We start from the raw sequence: 22,251 nt of genomic DNA, 5'->3' as shown, positions 1-22,251 counted from the left end.
AGAACTAAAATGGCGAAGCGGGCAGCGATGCTCGCGCCAGATGGTTCCTCCCCAAAAACCAACCCCCGATCCGCTACGCGGCAGCTAGCTCCGTACGGTGTTATTTGGCGTTATTAGAAGTGATTCCCTCCCCCCTTTTTTTTTCGCTCCCTTTTTGCCCTGATTTTAAATATTTTGTGCGTATTTCTTCGGGCGAAAGAAAAAAAATGGGCAGGCAAAGTCGCGTAGAATATTACTACGGTCCTTCTACTTCTGGTGGCCTCCTTGCCTTGCCCCCAGGATGCATTTGGGCGGCCGGTGGGCATGCGAGACTTCAAAAGAACCGTAGTTAAAAAGAAAAAAGAAAAGCGGGCTTTCCCTTGCCTGCTCACAGCGGCGAAAACTGGCACCACTTACTGTTTTTGTGTTATTACTTATCTGTGCTTTTTCGCTCAGACGGGACGCTTTACAACGGCCTGTAACCTCCTCCTCCTCCCTTTCCCCCTCTTTTTGCTCTCGAGTTTCGAGCCTCTCCGCACCCCGAAATTCCCTCTCGTTTCTCTCTCGCAGGTGAGGGCGAAGTTCCCGCCTTGCCCTCACTTAACATTCCTCCCTGCGATGGTGCTCCCCTCTGTCGGGCTGTTGCGCTGTTGGCGAGCAGCGCCCCCGCCGCAACTTTACTGCACTGTTTTTGCCCCGCCGCGGTGGGCAGCGGCCCGCGGGAGAGGAGGCGCTTTATGTGGGATGGCAGCGGCCCGCGGGAGAGGAGGCGCTTTATGTGGGATGGGATGCGAGGCTGGGAGCTTAGTGGCCCGTTGTTCCTTCTTTGCTGTTCCTTTTACCATTCCTTTCTGGGCCGTCCCCGCCTTTGGCATACGCGCGCTGTGGCCCCCTCCTTTGTGTGCTGCATGGGCCGCACCACCACCACACCACCACTTCGGGTCTTCGAAGAGAGGAAAATTGCTGCTGCCCCAACAAGCTCGGACAGTCTTTCTTTCTCATCGTCCCTAGTCTCGCGTTCTCTCGGAAATGCGTATAGCTCGGAAGAAGTTTGCTTTCAACACTGATTGACATTTTGTGTGTGTGTGTGTGTGTGTGTGTGTGTGTGTGTGTGTGTGTGTGTGTGTGTGTGTGTGTGTGTGTGTGTGTGTGTGTGTGTGTGTGTGTGTGTGTGTGTGTGTGTGTGTGTGTGTGTGTGTGTGTGTATGTATGTATGTATGTATGTGTGCGAGCGTGTTTCCCCGGCTTCTTAGGCTATGTGAACGAAATACCGTTGGAGATGAGCCGAACTGAACAAATGGCGCATTTACTTCGTACTAGGCGCTCGTCTGCACACTTTCCCGTTACTAAACGCGGCTGCAAACTTTCCGTATATGTAACACTTGGGATTATGCGATAGTAGGATACAACTTAAGAACGCAGCGGCTTTTCCTCGTCAAAGGAACCGCTTCCAGCCAATGGCGTCGGCCGATTCTCACTACCTTGCTAGTGTGACAAAGCAGGTAGTGGTAGATGAAAGTGGATAATCCCTTCCCTCTATAGCCGAGGGTAGACCTCTGTCTCCATTGTGGCGTCGCTTCCTGCAATGTCACGCTAGCAGGGTCATGAGAATCGGCCGACGCCATTGGCTGGAAAGGGGTCCTTTGACGGGAAAGAGCCGCTGCTTTTTTGAGTTGCATGAGGCCGTACAGGCAAAAATTCAAGCGTCTGTCTGGCTATGGATAAACCTGTTATACCTGTGGTGGATAAACCTGTTAAATTGACACGCAGACAGCTCACATCGGTCCAGCTAGGCATGATTAGTAAGGGAAACTTATATTCTGGAAATATATTCGCTAGGCAACGGAGAAGCATAACCAGTCGGTTCTCCGCAGTTACTTCCGCAAGCGTGCAAACGGGATTCTGCGAGATTTCATCCGTTTCGATCCCGCCTTCGCTGCCTCGGGCAGAGAGAGACTACACTTTTACCTTAACTGCTTTCATTTTCTGCTCTCAATAAAGACGCAACGGCGTAAATTGATATGGGCCATCTCTCTAGACAGGACTTGCGCATGACACGCACTGTCCTCGGAAGAACACACTCCGCTATAGCTCGGCGACACATTCCGTAATGAGCTCTCGCGGCGTCTGCATCTACGAGCAGACGAGGTCAGGACGAGAGCAGACGACGCATCGCAGACGGCGGGATCCGCTTCCTCTGCCGTTGCTTGCTGCCTCTTCATTCTCGAGCTGTGATGGGTGCGCGTGAAAGAGCAATTCCGGCCAAAAAAACAAGTAGAACACGGCGAGAAGAAAGAGCAGACGACGACACAGCCCACGAAGCAAGCGAAGAAAACGGGTGCTGCAGGCGGCCATCTTGAGAGTTTCAGCTTTCCCCTCGGGTTGGGGTGGGGAAGGAGCATGAATGCGTCTGTAGGCGGGAAGCAAATGTGCGCCTCAGGGCGTCTGCCCTTGTCGGGTGCCGGCCTCTGTTCCTGTATTTTCTTGCGGAATTTTTATGACATAACTGTCGGGCAGTCTGCCCTGCCTTAATTCTTTTTTTGTGGCCTTCGTTTTAATTCGGCGTGCGGGCCTCTTTGCAGACATTTGACAGCGCGCATGCGTCGGATCTGCTCGGTAATGGCCTCGCTGCTTAACAAGTGACGAGATGACAGCTTTGGGAGACTAATAAAACAAAAGAACTTGGTGCTGAGCGACCGTTTAAACATTTCTTTTATTTCCGGTCATTGTACTTTGCGGAAGCAATCCGACCTACGCGACTGCGCTGTGGTGGCTAGAAGGAGCCACCACCATATCTGCGCTGCCGCACGAATTTGTCATTGGTTCGGCGCTATAGCCGGATACAACTCAAGAACGAAGCGGTTTTTCCCCGTCAAATGACCCCTTTCAAGCCAATGGCGTCGGCCGATTCTTATGTCCCTGCTATTGTGACATTGCAGGAAGCGGCGCCACAATGGAGAGAGAGGTCTGTCCCCGACCATGGAGTGAAGGGATATCATCCCCTTTCATCGACCACTCCCTGCTTTGTCACACCAGCAGGGACGTGAGAATCGGCCGACGCCATTGACTGGAAGGGGTTCCTTTGACGGGGAAAAGCCGCTGCGTTCTTGAGTTGTATCCTACTATAATCTAAAAATTAAGAAGAAAGCGCTGCTTACTGGAGTTGCAGTGCACGGAGTACATCTTGTTTATCTATAAGATCGTATGACGTCAGTTAAATGAAGTGATAAACGTTGTTCACTATCGCTAAACATCTGTTCGGTTGCCGTCAATTGTAGTCAAGGACGAAAGAGCTAATCAATCGAGACCTCACTGCTCCATTTGAACAGAATTGAGACGCCGCTGAAAGTTGACCGTCATGGCAGACGGCCGGGTACACGATCCGTCAACTATACTGTTTTCGTGCTGACGTTAGTCGCCTAGTGGAGCTGACCGCAAAGCCAGTCGGGAACGAAACGGTTGCGCCAAACACACGTTTTTGCCGCACACTTAGCATTTCTAGGGGGAACTGACTAAGCAGACGACTCCACGTATACCGTCTAGACCGCGTAATTAAGCAGCAAGCACCCTCCACAACAACCACGTGTCTTGTGTTACACGCACTGCGTAACTCCTACTCAGCATTTTTTTGTGTGTCTCGAATGAGAGCCCAGTGCACGTGTGTTGCCACGAACACATGTGCGGCACATGTCGCGTGTTTTGCGAAAGTGGGCGGCCGTCTTGGAGGCCAAGGGTGCCGGCCGACAGACGACTTCGGGAGCAGACGACACCTGACACCGGCGGTGGCCCTGAGCTGGCTCTGCGGCTGCCGTTGCGGCTCTGACTGGCTGCGGTTCTACTTAGAGTGGCGCCCTCGTACGGCGGCCGTTTAAAGGAAAGACCAAACCCACCCCCATGCCCTGTCATTCGTTTTCCTTGAACAGCTTGCGCGTAACTGTGGTTGCGAGCCGCCGGTTACAAATCCATTTGTCAGTGTTTTTCTGGAAGCCCGTCTGCGTCGGTTGGAAAGGACGTATTCCGTTGTTGTAGATATTTTTGTTTTCCCCAGCTGGCTTTGGGTATACGCAGTTTACACGACGAAGCATACGACCCGTAGCGACGAATATTTTTTGTCATTCTTGGCTGCACGATGAAGATTAATAGCGGGCTACTAACATACCTAACATATTATAATTGTCTTATAGCACTCATCAGTTATCACCACGCCCTGACGAATCCCCCTCGTGGGCAGACGCCATTGCTTAAGAGGCCACAACAACAACAACGCATCCAGGAGATAGCTTTGTGCAAACATACAATTTTCGCAGCTATCCTAAAGGTGTGCGCTTGAAAGACCAAAACAAAATTGGTCGGTTTATGGGATTTAACGTCCCCAGTCCACTTAGGCTATGGGGGACGCTGTATTCGAGCCCATAGTAGACTAAAATACTGTATTTCTACTTATCCGTCGTAGCACATAAATCATCAAAATTAACTGGAGCTATTGGGTGACGAACACACGTGCTGCAGCTAAAAAAAAGGAATAAATAAAAGAGAGAGAGACACAGAAATGAAAGCTAATGGCTGTATACCCGGAATTCGTGGCGCAGTTTCGCAAATGAACGATTGTGAAAGTCTGCCCACAGGGCAACTCCGATTCGATGATACCATCCCCTTCGGCATTGTTCATATAGGCCGAAGCCACGCATATCGATACGTGATTGGCAATCAAAATCTGCCAACAGGGAAGGGGGCCGTTTCTTCGGAGAGCTCGTTGTCGGGTACGGCAGGCAGAAGCGCGCCACATAGCGCGCCTGGATAGATACAGCTAGTTGCATTTGCATTCTGCCAGCGGTGTTCTGGGGTCTATGCCATGTCTTCTTCGCCTGCTGTATACGATACGGCGCGCCAGTCTTTGCCTGGCGCCTGATTCGATGCAGTGCGCCGATTCGAAGGAAACGAGTTTTTATTACTTTATTTTTTTCTTACTGATAATAGGTCCGCGTCGCGCACCAGCGCTTGAGGTAGTCGGCTGCAGACGGCACATACCCCGGACGCGTGACGAGGAAATTCGTCTGCGCGTCCCCCCTCTTATCCTCCCTTGTTTGCAGCCAGATTCGTTTCACGGATAGGGGTTATCCGGGACGACCTGATGGTTAGGTTGGGTCACTCCGGGCTCTGAATTTCAATCAGTGGAAAGGGGAAATGTTTGCGAATGAAGGAGGACTCGAACTTGTATTGTCCGACTGCGACATTCGTTAGAGGATCATGCGAAGCAGACGACAGTTCATGGCGTAATCTTCCCGTGTTTCGTTTGTTTACACCTTTTTGTTAGCGGGTGTGTAGGGTTACCCTAGGATGATCTTGTGGCTACTCCTGGGAGACTTCGATCTATCTAATCATTATGGATGAAACGAAAATTAATGTCATCTACAGTCGTTACATGCTTTTAACTGCAAAAGTGCCGAACATACAATAGTTAGGCTTATCTAACGGCACGCTCGTGCCTTCCTACCAGTTTCCAAACTTCCCATAGGGTCCATGTATAAAAAAAAATGTCAGTTCGAGATTGCGAAAATTAGGTTGTTACGGATGTCAGTGACACCTGTGGTCAACAGCGTAAACTGTGTACGAGTTGCAAGCTTAGAGATTGTTGATAAACGCACAACAGTTCGGCAGCAAAATCAGTTAAACGGATGCATTAACAAAAAATATTCCATAGACATGACAGTCCGACAGATTAATTAAGAGGTACAAGATGAAAAAAAAAAAAACTCTTCCGAGGACAATGGTGACATAAGGCGGCAGCTTTTATTTGCCGCTTCCAGATGGCGCCGCCATCCGTAAGCATCCCGAAAATTGGCTTTCAGGACTTTCAAAAAATTTCCCTACTGGACTAAGGGCTCCGGCCCTCGTACATATTCCTAGCTGACTCCTTATATTCTCTGAATAAATGTTTTCACCTCCATTCTCCCAAAGTGTTACCTAAGAGCTCTGCATGGTTGCTATTGCATACACACGCACCAGGTTATAGGGCGACGTATACGGTAACGAAGCGTGTTTTTTGTTTTTGTTTTATAACACTGCCGACATATGAAGCAGACGACAGTACCGTGGATAACGTTGTGTGCTGCTGCTAACACCTCAGACGAGCGAATCAAACGATAGTTAGGCTTACCAAAGAGAACTTCTTTGGTCTAGGCTTGATTTTTCGAGATAGCTCTGTCAGGTGATTTTGAGGCTGTTAGGGGCCGTAATTTTGTGATTCGCCTCCCTCATCTCATGCAGTTCCTTCAGGCCCTTAAAGAGCAAAAAAAAAATGCTTTCATTATAACCGTCACTCTGCAGGAAGCGTCCAGGCGCTATAGCGCGGACCCCAGAGTGCTGGATGCGATAGCATCGCAGCTTTCATTGATTAGCCTTCCTGGGTTAGCCAATCAGACTAGTGTACCAAATACATGATATCTGCTCCGCCGGTGCCCTCAAATGCAGTAGTTATGCTGCTGTGGTTTGTCTTCAGCTCTGACGACGGCAGTGCGTTAGGCTTAGCGTTATCGCCCGATTGGGTTACTTACAAAACGCTCTCGTAGCTTTCATTAGGATCTTAAACGCGATGATGGTCAGTGGCATCCTACATACTTTCGATAAAACTGAACGACTTAACAAAGAAATTGAGCATCGGCTAGATATTTCTTTGTGGATCATATTCAGAGAGCACTTTACCCGAATATGGCGGTCGCGCGCTGATCAAGAACCTGCGAAGGCATCTGTTCTAATTTATACGAAGAAAACTCACAAGCACACGAAAGAAAGGACCGCGAAACCTCCCTCACAAGCGGTGAAAAGTTTGGTGCTCAAAATGAGCCCATGGGCTCATTATGGGCTCATTTTGAGTATGGCTCATTTTGCGCACCAAACTTTTCACCGTTTGTGAGGGAGGTTTCGCGTACCTTTCTTTCGTGTAGGTACAGTTAAGCCGTGCGCAACATGCAAGAGCTGAAGCCTGCAGGCAGCCACAGCCACCAGAGCGTATTATTGGATCGTCCGCACTTCTTTGCCCTCGTCAACAGGCGTTGCTCATAATGGAAGTCGTGACCTGAAACTGTGCCAGCCGGGCTACGTTCGAGCTCGCTGTAATAACGAGGAGCACAAAACAAACTGGGAAACAAACTGCATCGGTATACGGCTGACAACACATATAACAGGCGGAGAAAGAGCCGTCGATGTTATCGTTTACATTAATCTCGGGAACTCCCGACTCTGCTAAAACCGACCACCGGAATGGCGCGAAAAAAAAAAAAACAGTTCGCACCTCCTTTCTTAACGCACACATGGACCAAGGCCTCTCACTAAAAAGTCCGAACAAAGATGCGTTCAGTAAGTGAATGCACGTAGCAGACGAAGAACAGGCGAGAGCAGACGAAACGCACAACACGGAACCAGGGATGGAGGAAGCCTCAGACAACCGCAGGCGTCGGATCTCATTAGTCGTCTGCTTCCTTCTCCAAGGCTGGTGGGATGCGTGCGAGCGGCGACCGTGCAAGAAAATGCATCGTGACCTGGTGACGCGGCACTGTGCGTTTTTTCCCTCTCTCTTTCCAAAGAACGGAGAGAGAAGAGGGGGGGGGGGGGTTCAGCGTGCTGCAGACTCTGAACACGATCGCCTTGTTTTAAAGCATTAGCGCCACAATTGAGCCGGCGTCGTGAACTGCGAAAGAATAAAAAAATGAGAAGAAAAACGCAGCCGGGGAGAGGGGGCCGTTAGAAACCGAAACTGGTTCCCGCTCTTCGAATGCGTTCGTTGCGTCTGCACACAAGGCGCCTGCCTGTAATGCAGCGCGAAAGCCGCACACGAAGTGTACGCGGCGTCCCGATTCGTGAGGTCCCCGTGGACGTGCCTGCTAGCGTCGTGCGTGTGTGCGAGGTCAACCGGTGTGCCGGGCGCATGAAAATCGAACCAACGAACGCCTTCGGGTCGTTTCCGAACGAGGTCACCGTCGTCCATCGTATAAGCTTCAGCGGTGTTCGTTGCTGGAGTGCGCGCGCTTTCTTGGGCCGCACACAGCGCCACGAGATGGTGGCGGACATCGTTGCATGGCTCTCGCTTCTTCTCGGCATTTCTCGTATTTTGTGTCGTCTGCGTTTTTGTTTTTTGCTGCTCTGATTTTTTCTTTACTTTATTCTTTGCAGCATACAGCTCCTTTTCACTTATCTCTAAGGTTATTTTCAAATTACCTTCATGTTCTGTCGTTTACGATGGCCTCGCAGTTATATCCTCCCCCGCCAATAAATATTTCGGCTTAACTATCTTTGGAAAAATAAAAATGGTGGGGGAGGGGAGGGGGACGCATATGGCACGTTCTCTCGGGTCATGAATGACAGTTTAGCAATATCCCTGAAGATAAAAGTATACAACAGCTGTCTCTTGCGGGAACTCACCTATTGGGCAGAAGCCTGTTATTTCCTCAGGTTGACCAATGCCGCCCTGATTCAAAGTCTCCTTTATTTCCAGCCATTCCCCGCATCACGTGACTAACTTCAGAGGATTCACCACACACCCGCATTTTCCAGGTTGTGATGGCAGTAGTGCTTTCGCGCTAAAAAAAATTGAGGAAAAAGAAGGCATCATTCCTTGAAAACATTGCAAATTTTAGTATTGTTGCGCCACCTGTGGCCATAGAAATCAGCCGAAATTAGGTGGATATAGTTGGCACGAAAGGAAAAAATGCGAGGGAGGGTTTTCTTACAAAGATGTCTATGCACGTAAATTACCTTTTACCTCGCATGAGATTACCTTTGAAGCGGCTTTTGCTCGCTCATATGCGTGAAGCCCTAGCTAAACCTCTTGTTTTACCACAGTCCTGTCCTCCTTTTCGTATCGCCTGCGTGTAGTTTAGCCCCTTTTGTTCGGGCCCGAGCAGTTTTTCGCTCGTCGCATTTTTTTTCGACTATGGTGACGGAAAACCACGTATCGCGTTCAAAAATAAACCCGTTTTGCGATTCGCGAAAGCGTCGGACTCCGTAAAGTAGTTCAGAAAAAAGGTCGCTTTTGTTCACGTTTTCTTCCCTTTTTTATTTTATATTTTTTGCGCCGGTATCGCAGCCCTATTTATGGTGCGGGAAAGCAGCGCCAGCGTCGATCGTGACGGAGCTATTTGTGTTCGCTCTAAAACAAGGGAATGCTTTTCTCCATTCTGTTATCGGCGCCGGGTAGAGCAGTGTATTCCGGTCGCCGAACACGTTTCTTGTCGGCTTCTTGCTGAATAATCGAAAACCGGTGCGCAACGGTGCAGGTCGCGGGACACCGCTGATGTCTGCTCTAGGAAGATCATCCGAAGTGGCACGACCAAGTTACATGCATATAGGGTTGCTAACGGAGCAAGCGAACGTGTCATGCGGCATTGCATGCCCTGAGTGAATGTGATTATCGCTGAGGTGCCAGTTAATTACAGCTCGACTTCGTTATAACGGAATTAAGGGCCCGGTGATTACTTCGTTATAGCCGTAACTTCGTTATATCCCGTGTTGACCGAGCTTCCAAGGAGAAATCGTCATTCTTTCGTTATATCCATTGTTTCGTTGTAACGAGGTTCGAGTGCATATGCACAGTGGTTGTGCCAGTACTTTGTCAGAATTTCAGCCGTCTGCAAAAGTTACAGCAACAAGAAAAGCGCAGTTGGGGTGGTTGCATGGTTGGTTGGTTATTTGTGTCAAGCCCTACGGGATCAGAATGCTTCGTCGGTCTTAAGATTCGCCCATTGGCCGGAGGGAAGTTACGTTGACAGACCGGAGTATTCCCATTGGCTGTAGTAAAATTGCGTCACCATTGCCAGCACATAATGGAATTAGATATCCCTGCTAAGTTTCTATTGCAGAATCATCGCATGTTGCCTTGCGGGCAGTTTTTTCAACAAGAAGTTTGTTTCAACTTTCGAATCTCACGAAGTTTATGCTGATAGGTATTAATCTCTTGTTTATAGCTTACTGCGGTCATTTACTACCAAGCAGATATGCAATAATACGGGGTAAAAAGAATATATAATTAGCACATTAATAATAGTAAGGAAGCAATTTGTTTTCAGAAACAGCTAGATCGCACTGCAAACACCTGAAAACAGGAAAAACAAATTCAAGCAGGCGTATTCTGTGCATGCATTCCCCAAAGTCAGCCGCATCACCGCGGGAAATACATCTATACAAAAAATGCAGTGTGTATAATATTATGCTAATTTATTTTATGTTTGTTTGTTTTTACAGAGTGTCGACCGTGCACGGACAGGGAACTACTTCACCACTACTGCTCCAGCGATTTCGGTGAGTGCATTTTTAATTTTTTTTTCTGTGCTGTGTTGAGGACTTGTGCTTTAAATCATGGCGGTGATTTGTTGCAACCCACATATGTTTAGACTATATATGTATAAAAAATAGTTATTAAAGCTGCACGATGCCCGAGCCCCTCAGCTGACTTTCCCGTCTGCCAGCCTGACATAAGACGGCTTTGACTTTTTAGAACTGCATCTCGTCTTTTTCTAGAGAGCAAATTTTTTTCTTGTTTTCTTAGAAGTCATTTTCAAGCAGTCCTACTAATGGCAATAAATATCAGTTCAGCAGACGGCCCGTTTTGCAGTCGTTACTGACCTCTCCATGGACGACGTTCACGCTTTTCCTTCGTTGCAGAAATATAGGCCCCCAAACCTGTCTTCGCCGCAATGTCTTTAAAAAGAGGAAACCCATGATACATCGATAGCCCACTTTATGGACGTCATCACCCGAGCTTCTCTTCAGAAACCAAACTCTTGGGGGTCATGCCGGCTCGTTAAAGCAGACGACACTCTCAAAGATCGTCTGCTCGGAACGGGCGACGGCTAGCAGACGATGCCGCCACGCGCACAGGGTTCGTCTGCTCTTAAATGAGGTTCTCGCGGCGACAAGGTTACGAGCGTCGCTCTCACCCCCGCTATAGCACAGGACAAAAAATTAAAAAAAGAAACGAGAGGGCGGTTACTTGAAGCAAATAGGCATAGCGCCATATAGTGGAGACGTTAAGAGAGAAGCCTGCCAGCTTATAAAGGCGCGCGCATGGCTTCTCGCGAACCCTTGTTTATGACGTCTCAAAACCACGACGAGCGCACTTCCATTCCCAGAGTGTCTCTTTTCACATTCTGATGAGAAAAAGAGGGGGAGAGAGAGCAGATGGTGGAGGGAAGACGTTGAGCAGACGACAAACATAACGCGAAGCAGACGGCACACACACGCATACTAGATGCCCAAGAAAGAAAGTTGAAACAAATGAGGATCAAGGGTATAACCGGCAACGCGTAGAAGTTGTGCGAGGGCGATGATAAGTCAACGCTCGAAATAAACAAATAAAAATAAAAGGCAAGAAGAGCCTGCGCAAGTCGCGTACAGCAGTGCGACATCATCAAGGCATGCCCTGGCCCGCTCGTTCCCTCGCGCCGAGATTCATGTGCCCGTGAAAGCAGAGCCAAGACAACAAACGAAAGTTACAAAACAAAGATAAATGTTAGAGGAGACGGGAGCGTGCGAGCGCACCCTGGGTTCAGTCGCGGTCCCACGCTAATGCGGTTGCTGCCGCTGCTTAGTGCTCAGAGTTGTCCCAAGGGGGCGCCACGCGTTGATGCAAAAGCGGGGGTATGCCGCAGCGCCATCAGGCGGCAAACCCCCGAGCTACCAACACCACCGCCTTCACCGTGAGAGTCGGTGGCTGGGCTAAAAATAAGATGGCCCTCCGCTCCCGCTCTTAGCATGGAATAAATGGGGAGGAGGACGTTTGTGAAGGTCCGGGTCCTCAGAAGTGCGCGCTCTGTTCCCGGCAAAAATGTCTCAGCTTTTCAAAGAAACAAAAGTGCGAGTCGAAAGACAAAAGATAGCCAGCTAAAGCGAGGAGAGGGAGGGGGAGGCTTATCTGTTAGCAGACCACCCTGTGGACAGATGCGTCGCAGCCCGAAAAATTGTTCCACCAAGGCATTTTTTGTGGGCCGTTCCCTATGGCGACGCGCGGAGGGAGTGTTGTTGTCAGGATCGCCGTCGACAACAGCCAAAGCGGAAACACTGAACAGAACCCGTTTTGCTCGCGACTTGTTATTTTTGGAGTGCGCGTACGTGGTTGAACATTTATCGGAGAACGCCCTTCTCTAAATTAGGCTCCGGTGGGAACAACCTCTTGCGTGGGAATGTTGACGTCGACATAAGAAAAAAGAAAGGTCGGGGAGAGGGCATTGGGGCCGTCATATTGTTCTTGCGACGACACAGACCACTACCTCGCGTCGTCTGCGAGTACTTGGTACTGGATGACACCTCTGCTTATTGCAGATGTCTGGATTTCGTCTGCATTCTTATGCTCAACTAACGGACAGCTATTGTTTTTTTTTTCTTTCGGGGAGGGGGAGTGATTTCAATAGTATACGCATGCATATATATATGTATAGACAGACCCAGTTTACCACTGAGCCAGCGTACTACCCTCTTATATTGCAGCAGGGTCACTTTTATACAGTGTACGTTCGGAGCATTTTCCTACATTTTCTCGTGTGTGCGATCACCGTTAAAAACAGGGCTTCAGGGCCAACCACACAAGACCTTCGTTCACACTGTGCCTTTGAGTTCCTTTTACTTTACGTCATGGGCAGTTCCAAGTCTTCGGTGGAGAGGGGGGGGGGTGTAGGGGAGGACTCTGGAGCTCGATACTTCCATGATCTCAGGCTATGAAGCAGATATAGCCAAAACTTGTAAGGCTATCCATTAAACATTCGAGCAGCCTGCCCACTTCAAAAGTCGCTCAGCAAGGGGCCGCCATTTTCAGTTATTCTTCAAAGTAGTCCTCGCTCCCACGCAGTTCCGACTCGTAACACTCGTACGCTAAGCAAACGCGCAATATGGGTCACTTCTTGGGGTGTGTGTAGTACACTTTTCGGAGTGCCCACCCGCGCCTGCGTACGCACGGTTCTAGAGTGTACGCACACACTCACTTGATACACTCGTCTCCGCGACCCCTCATCTAGCGCCGCACACCCCAAAGCTTACTCCCGGCCCCTCAAACCTCCCTCACAGTCTTGAGCTCCGTCCCTCTTCTAGGAACAGGCCGCAGTCGCGTGAGAACCGAACCTCCCAAAGGCATCCACGAATCTCTCTCCTCCTGTACACTCTCTCCCTTTTTCTCTCACAACCACCGGCAGGCAACCAGCACGCTTGCGCAACCACCACCACCACCACCGTGACGCAAGTGTGTCATCGCTTCGAGCGAACGGAAGCTTCTCCGCGTTCCTGGCTTGGCTTGACTTGGCTTCCGCGTAACCACTGCGTTGTGTACATGCGTAGTTTGCCCTCGCTCTCTAAATTTTTTCCTAAGTATCTTTCTCTCTCTCTGTGGATGCCTCTTGTTCATTGCTCGTTACGTACACAGAGCGCAGAGCTCCAGACCGCGATCGCGTTCCCATCGTGTATTTGTTAACACGGCGCCCAGGAATTTCCAAACATAGGCGCGGCGGCGAAAGTGTGTCTTCGTAGTGAGCGGGGGGGGGGGGGGGGGGGGGGAGCTTAGGGCGAGGGAGGGAGATTGAGAGCGAAGTGCTGACGCTTAACACTGGCCTCAGACCGCACGCACCGATGTGCATGTTATAGAACGGTGACACTGGCTCTGCCGCTCGTCGTAGACACATTGTGTACAACTTGTTTTTCCCACGCAGACTTTTTATTTCAAGCGTTCCCATCGTCTGCCGCCTGTTTCGACGTCTGTGTATAATTTGTCCGGCCGTGTTTTGTCTCGTGTAACTTTTATGCAGAGTATCGCGTGTTCTGTTGCCTGATCTTTCACACTGGTACGCTTGTGCTGCTGGAGCATTGATGTAACTATCTCTCGCCGCAGGCTCCGAGCTTTCATTGCCATGTTATGCCTACAAACGTTGTTCCCTTTGTCCCCGCTACGGACAAGGGTGGCGCTGGTGAACACTCTCAAGATTGGGTTACACGCAACCTAAATTGGACAGCTGCCGTATATTATAGCTCAGTCGGTAGAGCATCATTATCATCAGCAGCCTGACTATGTCCACTGCAGGGCAAAGGCCTCTCCCATGTCTCTCCAATTAACCCTGCCCTTTGCCAGCTGCGGCCACCGTATCCCGGCAAAGTTCGGTGGAACACCGGAAGCGAAATTCGCAGGTCGTGGATTCGAATCCTAGCGGCAGCATGTGGTTACTTTTTCTCGTACTTTCTAATCAATAATTTCCCAGCCGTAAAGTAATTGCACTATTAATTTTCTTTTGATCACTTCCCTTTATTACCTTAAAGGCCCCCGGGGTCGGTGTCCCAAGCAGCACAGGTAATTGGCCCAATGAATGGTTTCAAACTGGTCCTTTGTAGGGCCAGCCTTCGCCAATATATTACAATACAGGGCCAAATACCTGTGTTGCATGGGGTATTACATAAGGGGTTCGTTACATGTAGTGGAGCAGTTCAAAAACGAACACGTCAAATGCACATATCTTCGCTATTAAATCTTTCCCCCGGTTGCCGTGACTGTTGGGTTCCTTCATTTGCGTGTCCTCTCTGTAGTCACCTTTTTTTTTTCCTCCGACTTTGAGTGTATACCGCGAAGGCTATCTCATCTAGCTCTCACGCGCAGACTATGGGCTGGCATGCCAGAGTTCCTGGTATTCGTGCCTGTCGCCTTTCACTCGACCTTGCCAGACAGAACAATATCGCGCTCTGGGGCTGCATTGTAGAGCGCCATTTCGTGCGTAACCTTGGCCGCTTTCACGCCCTCCTTTCGCAGTCAGGTCTGCGAGTTTCACTTTCAATGGCCCGTGCGTATAGCAGCTGGAGTGGTCAGTGCTTTGCGGTGGGACGCATTCGAGTGAGGGACACTTCCGAAAACCGTTCAAGCGCGCTGTTGTATTGAGTGCAAGACGGACTGTACTCGAGGAGTTCTTGTTTCGGTCGGGTCATCATATTGTGCCCTACATGATGGTATCCATAGTTGTACCACATAGCGGTAGCACCCAGATTGTATATCTATTGCCGATGTTGTCTCCTTTTGGGGTATTAGCTTACTGTGCGCAGGCCCTGAACACTGTTAGGTTAGTTTGTATAGATTGTCTCATTATCGTTTTCTCACCTTTAGTTGTTTTAGAGCTTTCTGTCTTGTTAGCTCCTGTCTCACTTTGTGTTCAAGGTGCGGCGCACATCCATTTGCGGCTTCTGAATTTATGTAGCAACGCTAGCCCCGCAAGCAGCGTGTCTAAGTCCCTAGCTGTTCCCCTTATTCGCTGTGCTCTAGGTAAGCCTGATGTCCTCCCTAAGAGTCGTCGTAGAAATCCTTGTTTGATATCACTTTTGCTTGAACTGGCGATCACACCGTCTTACAGAAACCTCGACAACGAATGAAACTTGTCCACTCCACACGTATAGTAGGGTGAAGACTGTTTCTTATCAAACGCCCGCCCCCAATGACCTCTTCAAAGGGGAATCCATAAATCTCGGCAAACTCCTCGCGAACCTTGGCACGCAACGTATCGCACGGGGATTTCCTCCTCTCTTTCCGCCCACTCGCTAAAAGTACGCGTGTGACCCCTAGCGGCCAACAGGTGCGGCACACACGCGGCGAGCACAGGTGACCGCCGTCAGCGATCCCGAGAAATCTCGTTCTCCGATCACGATCTCTCCGGGGTCTCGCGAGAGGAGACGGGCGCGTGCCTGATTGCCGCCTTAAATGCGCTACGAGGATGCTGACCCCGGCCGCAGCTGACCGACGCTGCGGCATCATCATGAGTGGCGTTTAAGTGTCCCGCCGGCCCACACAAAGGCCCATCCTCCCCCCACACAAGGCCAAGCAGGCATCCCACCCCCCACGCCCCAATGCAAATCGCACCGCCGTCAGCGCAGAGCGCGAGCTCGGCTGGCTCGCCAAAGAAGGGCGGACAACACTGGCGCCGCTTATAGCTAGCCAGCCGACGCTTCGTATCACCCTTGCACCGCCGCGGACGAATGAAGTGCGCGCAGACGAAACGCAGTGAAGCAGAAGAAGGAACGCAAAGCGACGGGGATGCAAAAATGGCGGCCGACCGCTCGCTGAGCAGACGACGACGAACAAGATGTATGCAGACGGAAAGAAGAAGGGCAGGGCGCAGCAAGAATAAAAATGCAGACAACGCGGACGCGCGCGCGCGCGCGCGTGCCCGCGTCTTGGCAGCGTTGCCGGGGCCGGAAACCGGTTGTTGGCGGGGGTCAGATTAGGCCTAAGTGCAAGCACGCAAGAAAAAGAGATTGGGACGCCGCGCTGGCGTCGGCTCGTTGGTTGCGGGTTTGGTCGGTTGAGCTCGGAGAGAGAGGTCATGCGGCGGCGCGGCGGGGGGTCAGGGGTCAGCTGCACGCGACTTTCGAAACGTCACGAGCGCGCCGCAGGTGTTCCAGACCGGCGTCGCCGCTCCCGAGCAGTGGTCGTTTAAAAAGAAGATGCTCTCGCGGGGCCTTTACCGGACTCAGTTCTCGTATCCGAAGCGACGGTGTGGAAACGGAGAACGCCCCGCACGCCGGCGCACGAAGGATATATACAGAGTAGAGCGAGCGAGGGGGGTGATGGCGGCGATTATAAGCGTGGGCACGAATCCCATGTCCAGATGGTAAACACGGGACGCTCGTAAGGAACCTGCCCGGATGGAAAGGAATGGATGCGGCGTGTTGTGGTATAACTCCTTTCCAGCCCCCTCTCCCTGCTGTCCGCATTGTACGGGTCACGCCCGCCTGTTCCTGCGTCGTGTTCGCTGTCATGTAAATGCGGCCCGGCTTGTTTTTGCCTCCACAACTTGAATCCCCCTGGTGACGCTCGGAATAGGAAGTTGCTGTGGTCACGAGCCGGCCTGCCTTGTCCGACGGAGTTGTAACTGGCGTACGTGTCCGTGCGTTCGCGTGGGGCACGACCATGCCTTGGACGTGTACCGTGTTGTGTCGTTGTCAGCGACCACGCGAAGCATTAGAGCTGTCATTTAGTACTTATGTCGTCGCAAGGTACACCGCTCAGAAAGTAGTGTATCCCTGCCGCCGCCAGCGAGTGTGTGTGAAACAAGCTGTGGATAGTTAGGACGTGACGTCACAAGTTCGCTAATGGTGCATGTGATGATGGAAGATGCGATTAAGAAGTTTGCAGAGATGGGTTCGACGGGAGAGGCCTTTGTCATGCTGTGGTCCTAGTTACGCGGATGATGATGGCGATGGTGACAACCGTCAGCAGTGTCTACTGGCACACCACCGCAGTAGCAGACGACACCAGCCTCACAGTTCACTGTCCGCTAGGGACACCTCCAGGGTGAATCTACCGTCGGCAGTCTCGCAGTGGAATATTACCTTTAAATACATGCGAAATATATTCTCGATGACTGCATTCGCCCTCTACTAGATGGGGGGGGGGGGGGGGGGGGCTTCGTCGGAAGCAGTTTGCGCACACGCCGTTGCACCTGGGGTGAAAAATTCACGGCGTCGCTTCAAGAAGCACAAGCTCTTGCGGGCACACCCCATCGCGGCGAAGCATCTACGGGTGACTAATCTGGGATTCCAGGAGCTTCGCGAGCTGCTCAGCCGACCGAGGCGCGGTGGACGGAGTTGCCGGGACGACACGCCCCTAATTTGTCCCTCGACCGCCGACTATGGAAGCGTGCTAGAGACGCAAGCACGGATTTCTTTTCCGCCGTGCAACTTACTTGGCGAGTGGCTCGGCGGTCGCAGCCGACCATGAGGAGCATTGCGACCTTAAGGTGTTGCCCATGCTTGAAGAAAGCAAAAATTGCAGTAAAAAAAAACTTGCCCCGCCGCGGTGGCTCAGTGGTTAGGGCGCTCGACTACTGAGCCGGAGTTCCCGGGTGCGAACCCGACCGCGGCGGCTGCGTTTTTATGGAGGCAAAACGCTAAGGCGCCCGTGTGCTGTGCGATGTCAGTGCACGTTAAAGATCCCCAGGTGGTCGAATTAATCCGGAGCCCTCCACTACGGCACCTATATCTTCCTTTTTTCTTTCACTCCCTCTCTTATCCCTTCCCATACGGCGCGGTTCAGGTGTCCAACGATATATGAGACAGATACTGCGCCATTTCCTTTCCCCAAAAAAACCAATTAATATTATTAGTAAAAAAACGTGTTTTAAAAATATATGTACAGCGAGCCTCGTTATAACGAAGCGGTCTATAACGAAAAAATGGATATATCGAAGGAAATGACGATTCGTCTTGTAAGCTCGGTCAACACGGGCTATAATGAAGTAATCTCCAGGCCCTTTCAACTTCTAGCCGCCGCGGTGGCTGAGTGGTTATGGCGCTCGGCTGCTGACTCGAAAGACGCGGGTTCGATCCCGGCCGCGGTGGTCGAATTTCGATGGAGGCGAAATTCTAGAGGTCCGTGTACTGTGCGATGTCAGTGCACGTTAAAGAACCCCAGGTGGTCGAAATTCCCGGAGCCCTTCACTACGGCGTCTCTCATAGTCTGAGTTGCTTTGGGACTTTAAACCCCCATAAACCAAACCAAACCTTTCAACTTCTTTATAATGTTCAACTGTAGCTTTTAAATAAGAATAGGAATTTGTCATTAAGCAGTATGGGCAAACCGCTCCACATAAGCCATATTTCTTGTATCCTAAAGCCATGCAGAAATCAGTTCTACATGTGAAAGTGTAGTTGGCCATGTCAGGATTCATTTCTCTCACTCAGCTAGATGTGGGATTGGGATGATTTAACCGTATACCTGAGGATTCGGTTGCAAGCTGATATCTCGCTTGTCGTACGACTAAAAGCTGAAATAAGCAAGCGGCTGCGTTTTTATGGAGGAAAAACGCTAAGGCGCCCGTGTGCTGTGCGATGTCAGTGCACGTTAAAGATCCCCAGGTGGTCGAAATTATTCCGGAGCCCTCCACTACGACACCTCTTTCTTCCTTTCTTCTTTCACTCCCTCCCTTATCCCTTCCCTTACGGCGCGGTTCAGGTGTCCAAAGGTATATGAGACAGATACTGCGCCATTTCCTTTCCCCCAAAACCAATTATTATTAAGCAATCGTGCCTTGCGGAAGTCAGCCTGTCATTGTAGCTGATCATCTGTCTTACCCTTACACTGAGAGTCTTGTACATTCCTGGGATGAATATCGTCTGCTGTACTCTTCAACCACCGATTAGCGCCGTATTATTCACTATATGTGTCAGTTGCGGCAAGTGAGCCACTGGCTGCCTGTGCCTAGCACGAAGAACGTTAGTGCTTAATATGTGCAGAATTACTCTCACGTGTGTGTTTGTTAAAATGAACTATTAATTATAGTAGTTATTGTAATACCATAAATTCCGCTTGAGTAAGAATTGCATTCAATTTGGGCGATTTGGTGACGCGACTCCAATGTTTCTCTTTTCACCACTCTGTATTTAAGTTTTCCCTTCTTTGTGCTCTGTGTACTTCGTGCTGTTCTCATTGATAACCAAGTTTCAATGCTGGTCACGTTTCCTAATCTTTTACCTGTTTCCCTTCGCCTTTTGTTGTACTCCAGGGTGGTAAAGTGTTAGGCGAGGAGGCATGACAGGTTCAGGAAGATAACGCGGGTGTCAATTTCCACGTATCTTTGTCCGCAAAGCGTCTTCGAGCCGTTGTTCCCGACACGGCGGCTTTTCGTCAAGGGGCAGCGAAGTTCTCCCGTATTTGCCTTTCACTTAGCTCCAAGGCAACGCTTCCGCCGAGGGGCCGGCCATCTGCGGGGTCCTGCTAAGATCATCAGCGCGCCGAAAAAAAAAGCGAGAAATCCAAACCCTGAACGTTTTTTTTTTTACTTCATTCCTTGTCCTGGCCTTTGCGAGACACCGCCCTCTCATTCCACATCCTGAGACGTGTCCCGCCCAGAGAACCGACTCACGACGACCTACGACGACATTCTACGAAAGTGTGTGCACGTTCTTTCCATCCCTCTCGGTATTCTTTCCCTCTCTTGCAAAAAGGGCGTCGCCGAACGGATACGCAAACACCAGCGGCGAGGCACTCGAAACGCACAAGACCCCAGGTGCAAGACTCGTAAAGAAACGCGCGCGCGAATTCTTGCTAGCGCGCCCCCGCCCAAATCCCCGTCGCCATCGTCAACAGCAAATAGCGGCGCACGCGCGCCATCTTCCGCCCTCGCCGAGAAACGCAAGCAAACACGCAAGAAAAAGCGAGCAGAGACGAACATCCCCCACCAACTGGCCCCACTTCCCCCCAACTTCCACGCCACCGCACAGCCTCGACGCCCCTCACTCAAGCGCGCGCTTTTCGCTTCACAAAGGACGGAAAACGATGGCTCTGAGCGCGGTTTGAGACATATTCACGAACGTACCGCGCGCGGCGCCCCTCTCCGTCCCATCCCGTCTCGTCTGCGGACTGCAAATAACGCGGCGTGCAGCAAAGAAGGTTTGTTGTTCGAAAGGGGCGACGCCTAGCGGTGAACCGCCCTGCTGCGGACCGGCCCGGCCTGCCCAGGCGGCGTCGTCTGCTGCGGTTTGTGTTTTCGTCTGCGAGAAGAAACGAGTCGTCTGCTCGAGCGAGCACAATGCTCGAGACCTGTTGGAGGGAGCACCGCCGACGTGGCCACTGGGCTCGAAGAGCAAAAAAAGAAAAAGTTTTTCTCTTTTACTTTGGGGTGGCGGCGTCTTCAGAACGTGCCCGCCGTCATTATGGAACCACCATTCGGACCCCGAGCTCGGTGCATCACTCTTGGAGTCTTGTTTTTTTATTGTTTCGTTTTTCCACTGGTCCCCCTGAAAAGAATGGTGTACATTCACGACGTTTCTGGAGGAATAAGAAATAAATGGGGCGAAGCGGCTTTGTCGATAGCTCGAAACTTCGACCAGTTTCGTGCGCGCTTTTGAATTATAGGTCATCTCAGTGGTTTCTACTTCTCTTTGTTGACGCACGCTCCTTGGCTGCTAAGTCAGGCGGTCGTGCCGATAAACTAGGTAAGACGCTGTTCGCGAATGTGCACTTACTTCTAACGCGTGAGGAATGACGGAAAACGTGCACTGCAGATGGCATGCAGGTGTGAATACGGCCTCGCAGTCTTCTGCTGCTTGCAACTTCGCGCTTTTAGTGTTTCCCCGCCGGTGATTTGCTAATGTGTACTAATTGTTGGCTGGTACTTTAATGGAGAGACTCACCGGAGTCAGTTCTTCGCTCTGAGAGTTCACTAACCCAATTTTATTTCTACCGCACTGTTTGCTTCCAAAAACTCCGCGTATAGAAATGCTTCGAAACATGGCGTGCCGTTTCGTCCAACATTTTGGGGTTTGCAAATCGTGGCGTCACCTGTGGCAGTAAAACTAACTGCTCCAGGCAAGTTGCGGGCGGCACCCAGAGTCAGTTGTTGTGTGCTGCCGACAACTGGCGCGAAAGCTTGTTTGGCGCTGCCGTCTGCTAGCTTCTGGAAACTTTCTGGAGGATGTCCAGATGAGGCACCAAAAATACAGTATCGTATTGATAGCGGCGGGAAACCATTACTGTCGCGCTTGAGCCGAATGTCTCAAGAAAAAACTGTTGGATCCCTTGAGGGCTTGAACCATCTAGGTGTACTCAGTTCCATTCACAGCATGAACCACAAAAACAGAACTGCGAAATCCAACGTGGCTATTGCAGATGGCGAAGCAGCTGAAGACCGCGAATGGTGTTCGGAATGCTCCTTGCTTACACGTCCAGACATGCGCCTGCGGAATGTCATTTATAACTTCCACCGCGTCTTCTAAAATCCCTTTTTCAATAACTTGGCCGTCTTTAGAACGCCCCACCTGCCTCGCCCATTCTCGAGAACCTACTGCTCGGGCCTCCATTCAAAAGCGGAAACCGCCCGCCCCGGTCGAAACGCACTGCCCGCGATGTTCACTGACCCGTGCAGACGCGACATCTCTTCCCGCCTAGACGTTTTTCTTCAGCATCAACGTCCCGGTGTTGCCACTATAAGATGGCTTCCTAGTCTCGGCCGGAGCACGGTGTAGAATAGGAAACCAGAGACACGGCACGGATTCAGTTCAGTGTAGCCAGCCTTGGCCATGCGTGTTACTATCCAAGCTCCAGGACCCCAGACAAGCCATTGTGCTCGTGTTAGATGGCATGCTGCCCATAGAAAAGACCTGCCCCCGACAGCCCACGTCTTGCATCTCTCCAGTGCCTGCTCGGTGGGATTAACGCTCCACGCCATGAAAAGGCCGCAAAAGGAGGGCGGCGGGACAGTGGAGTGAAAGAGGAGGGAAAGCTGCCAGGCGTCGCGTGGGATGTTGCTCACTGCCCCCTGCTGGTGT

The 22,251-nt window shown here is 50.9% G+C and overlaps 1 protein-coding gene across 1 annotated transcript in view; it reads left to right on the top strand.

Moving 5' to 3' along the window:
* LOC144100935 (meteorin-like protein) overlaps window positions 1-22,251 on the top strand; it is a 60,955-nt gene that overhangs the window by 35,287 nt on the left and 3,417 nt on the right. Inside the window, exon 4 of the mRNA XM_077633856.1 lies at window positions 10,216-10,272. Within this exon, the coding sequence (XP_077489982.1) occupies window positions 10,216-10,272 (57 nt within the window). The remainder of the gene's footprint in view (window positions 1-10,215; window positions 10,273-22,251) is intronic.

The sequence above is a fragment of the Amblyomma americanum genome, chromosome 8 (assembly GCF_052857255.1).
Source record: "Amblyomma americanum isolate KBUSLIRL-KWMA chromosome 8, ASM5285725v1, whole genome shotgun sequence".
Classification (NCBI taxonomy): Eukaryota; Metazoa; Arthropoda; class Arachnida; order Ixodida; family Ixodidae; genus Amblyomma; species Amblyomma americanum.
Note: the sequence above shows the minus strand (reverse complement) of the source record. Positions and strands in the feature narration are given on the sequence as shown.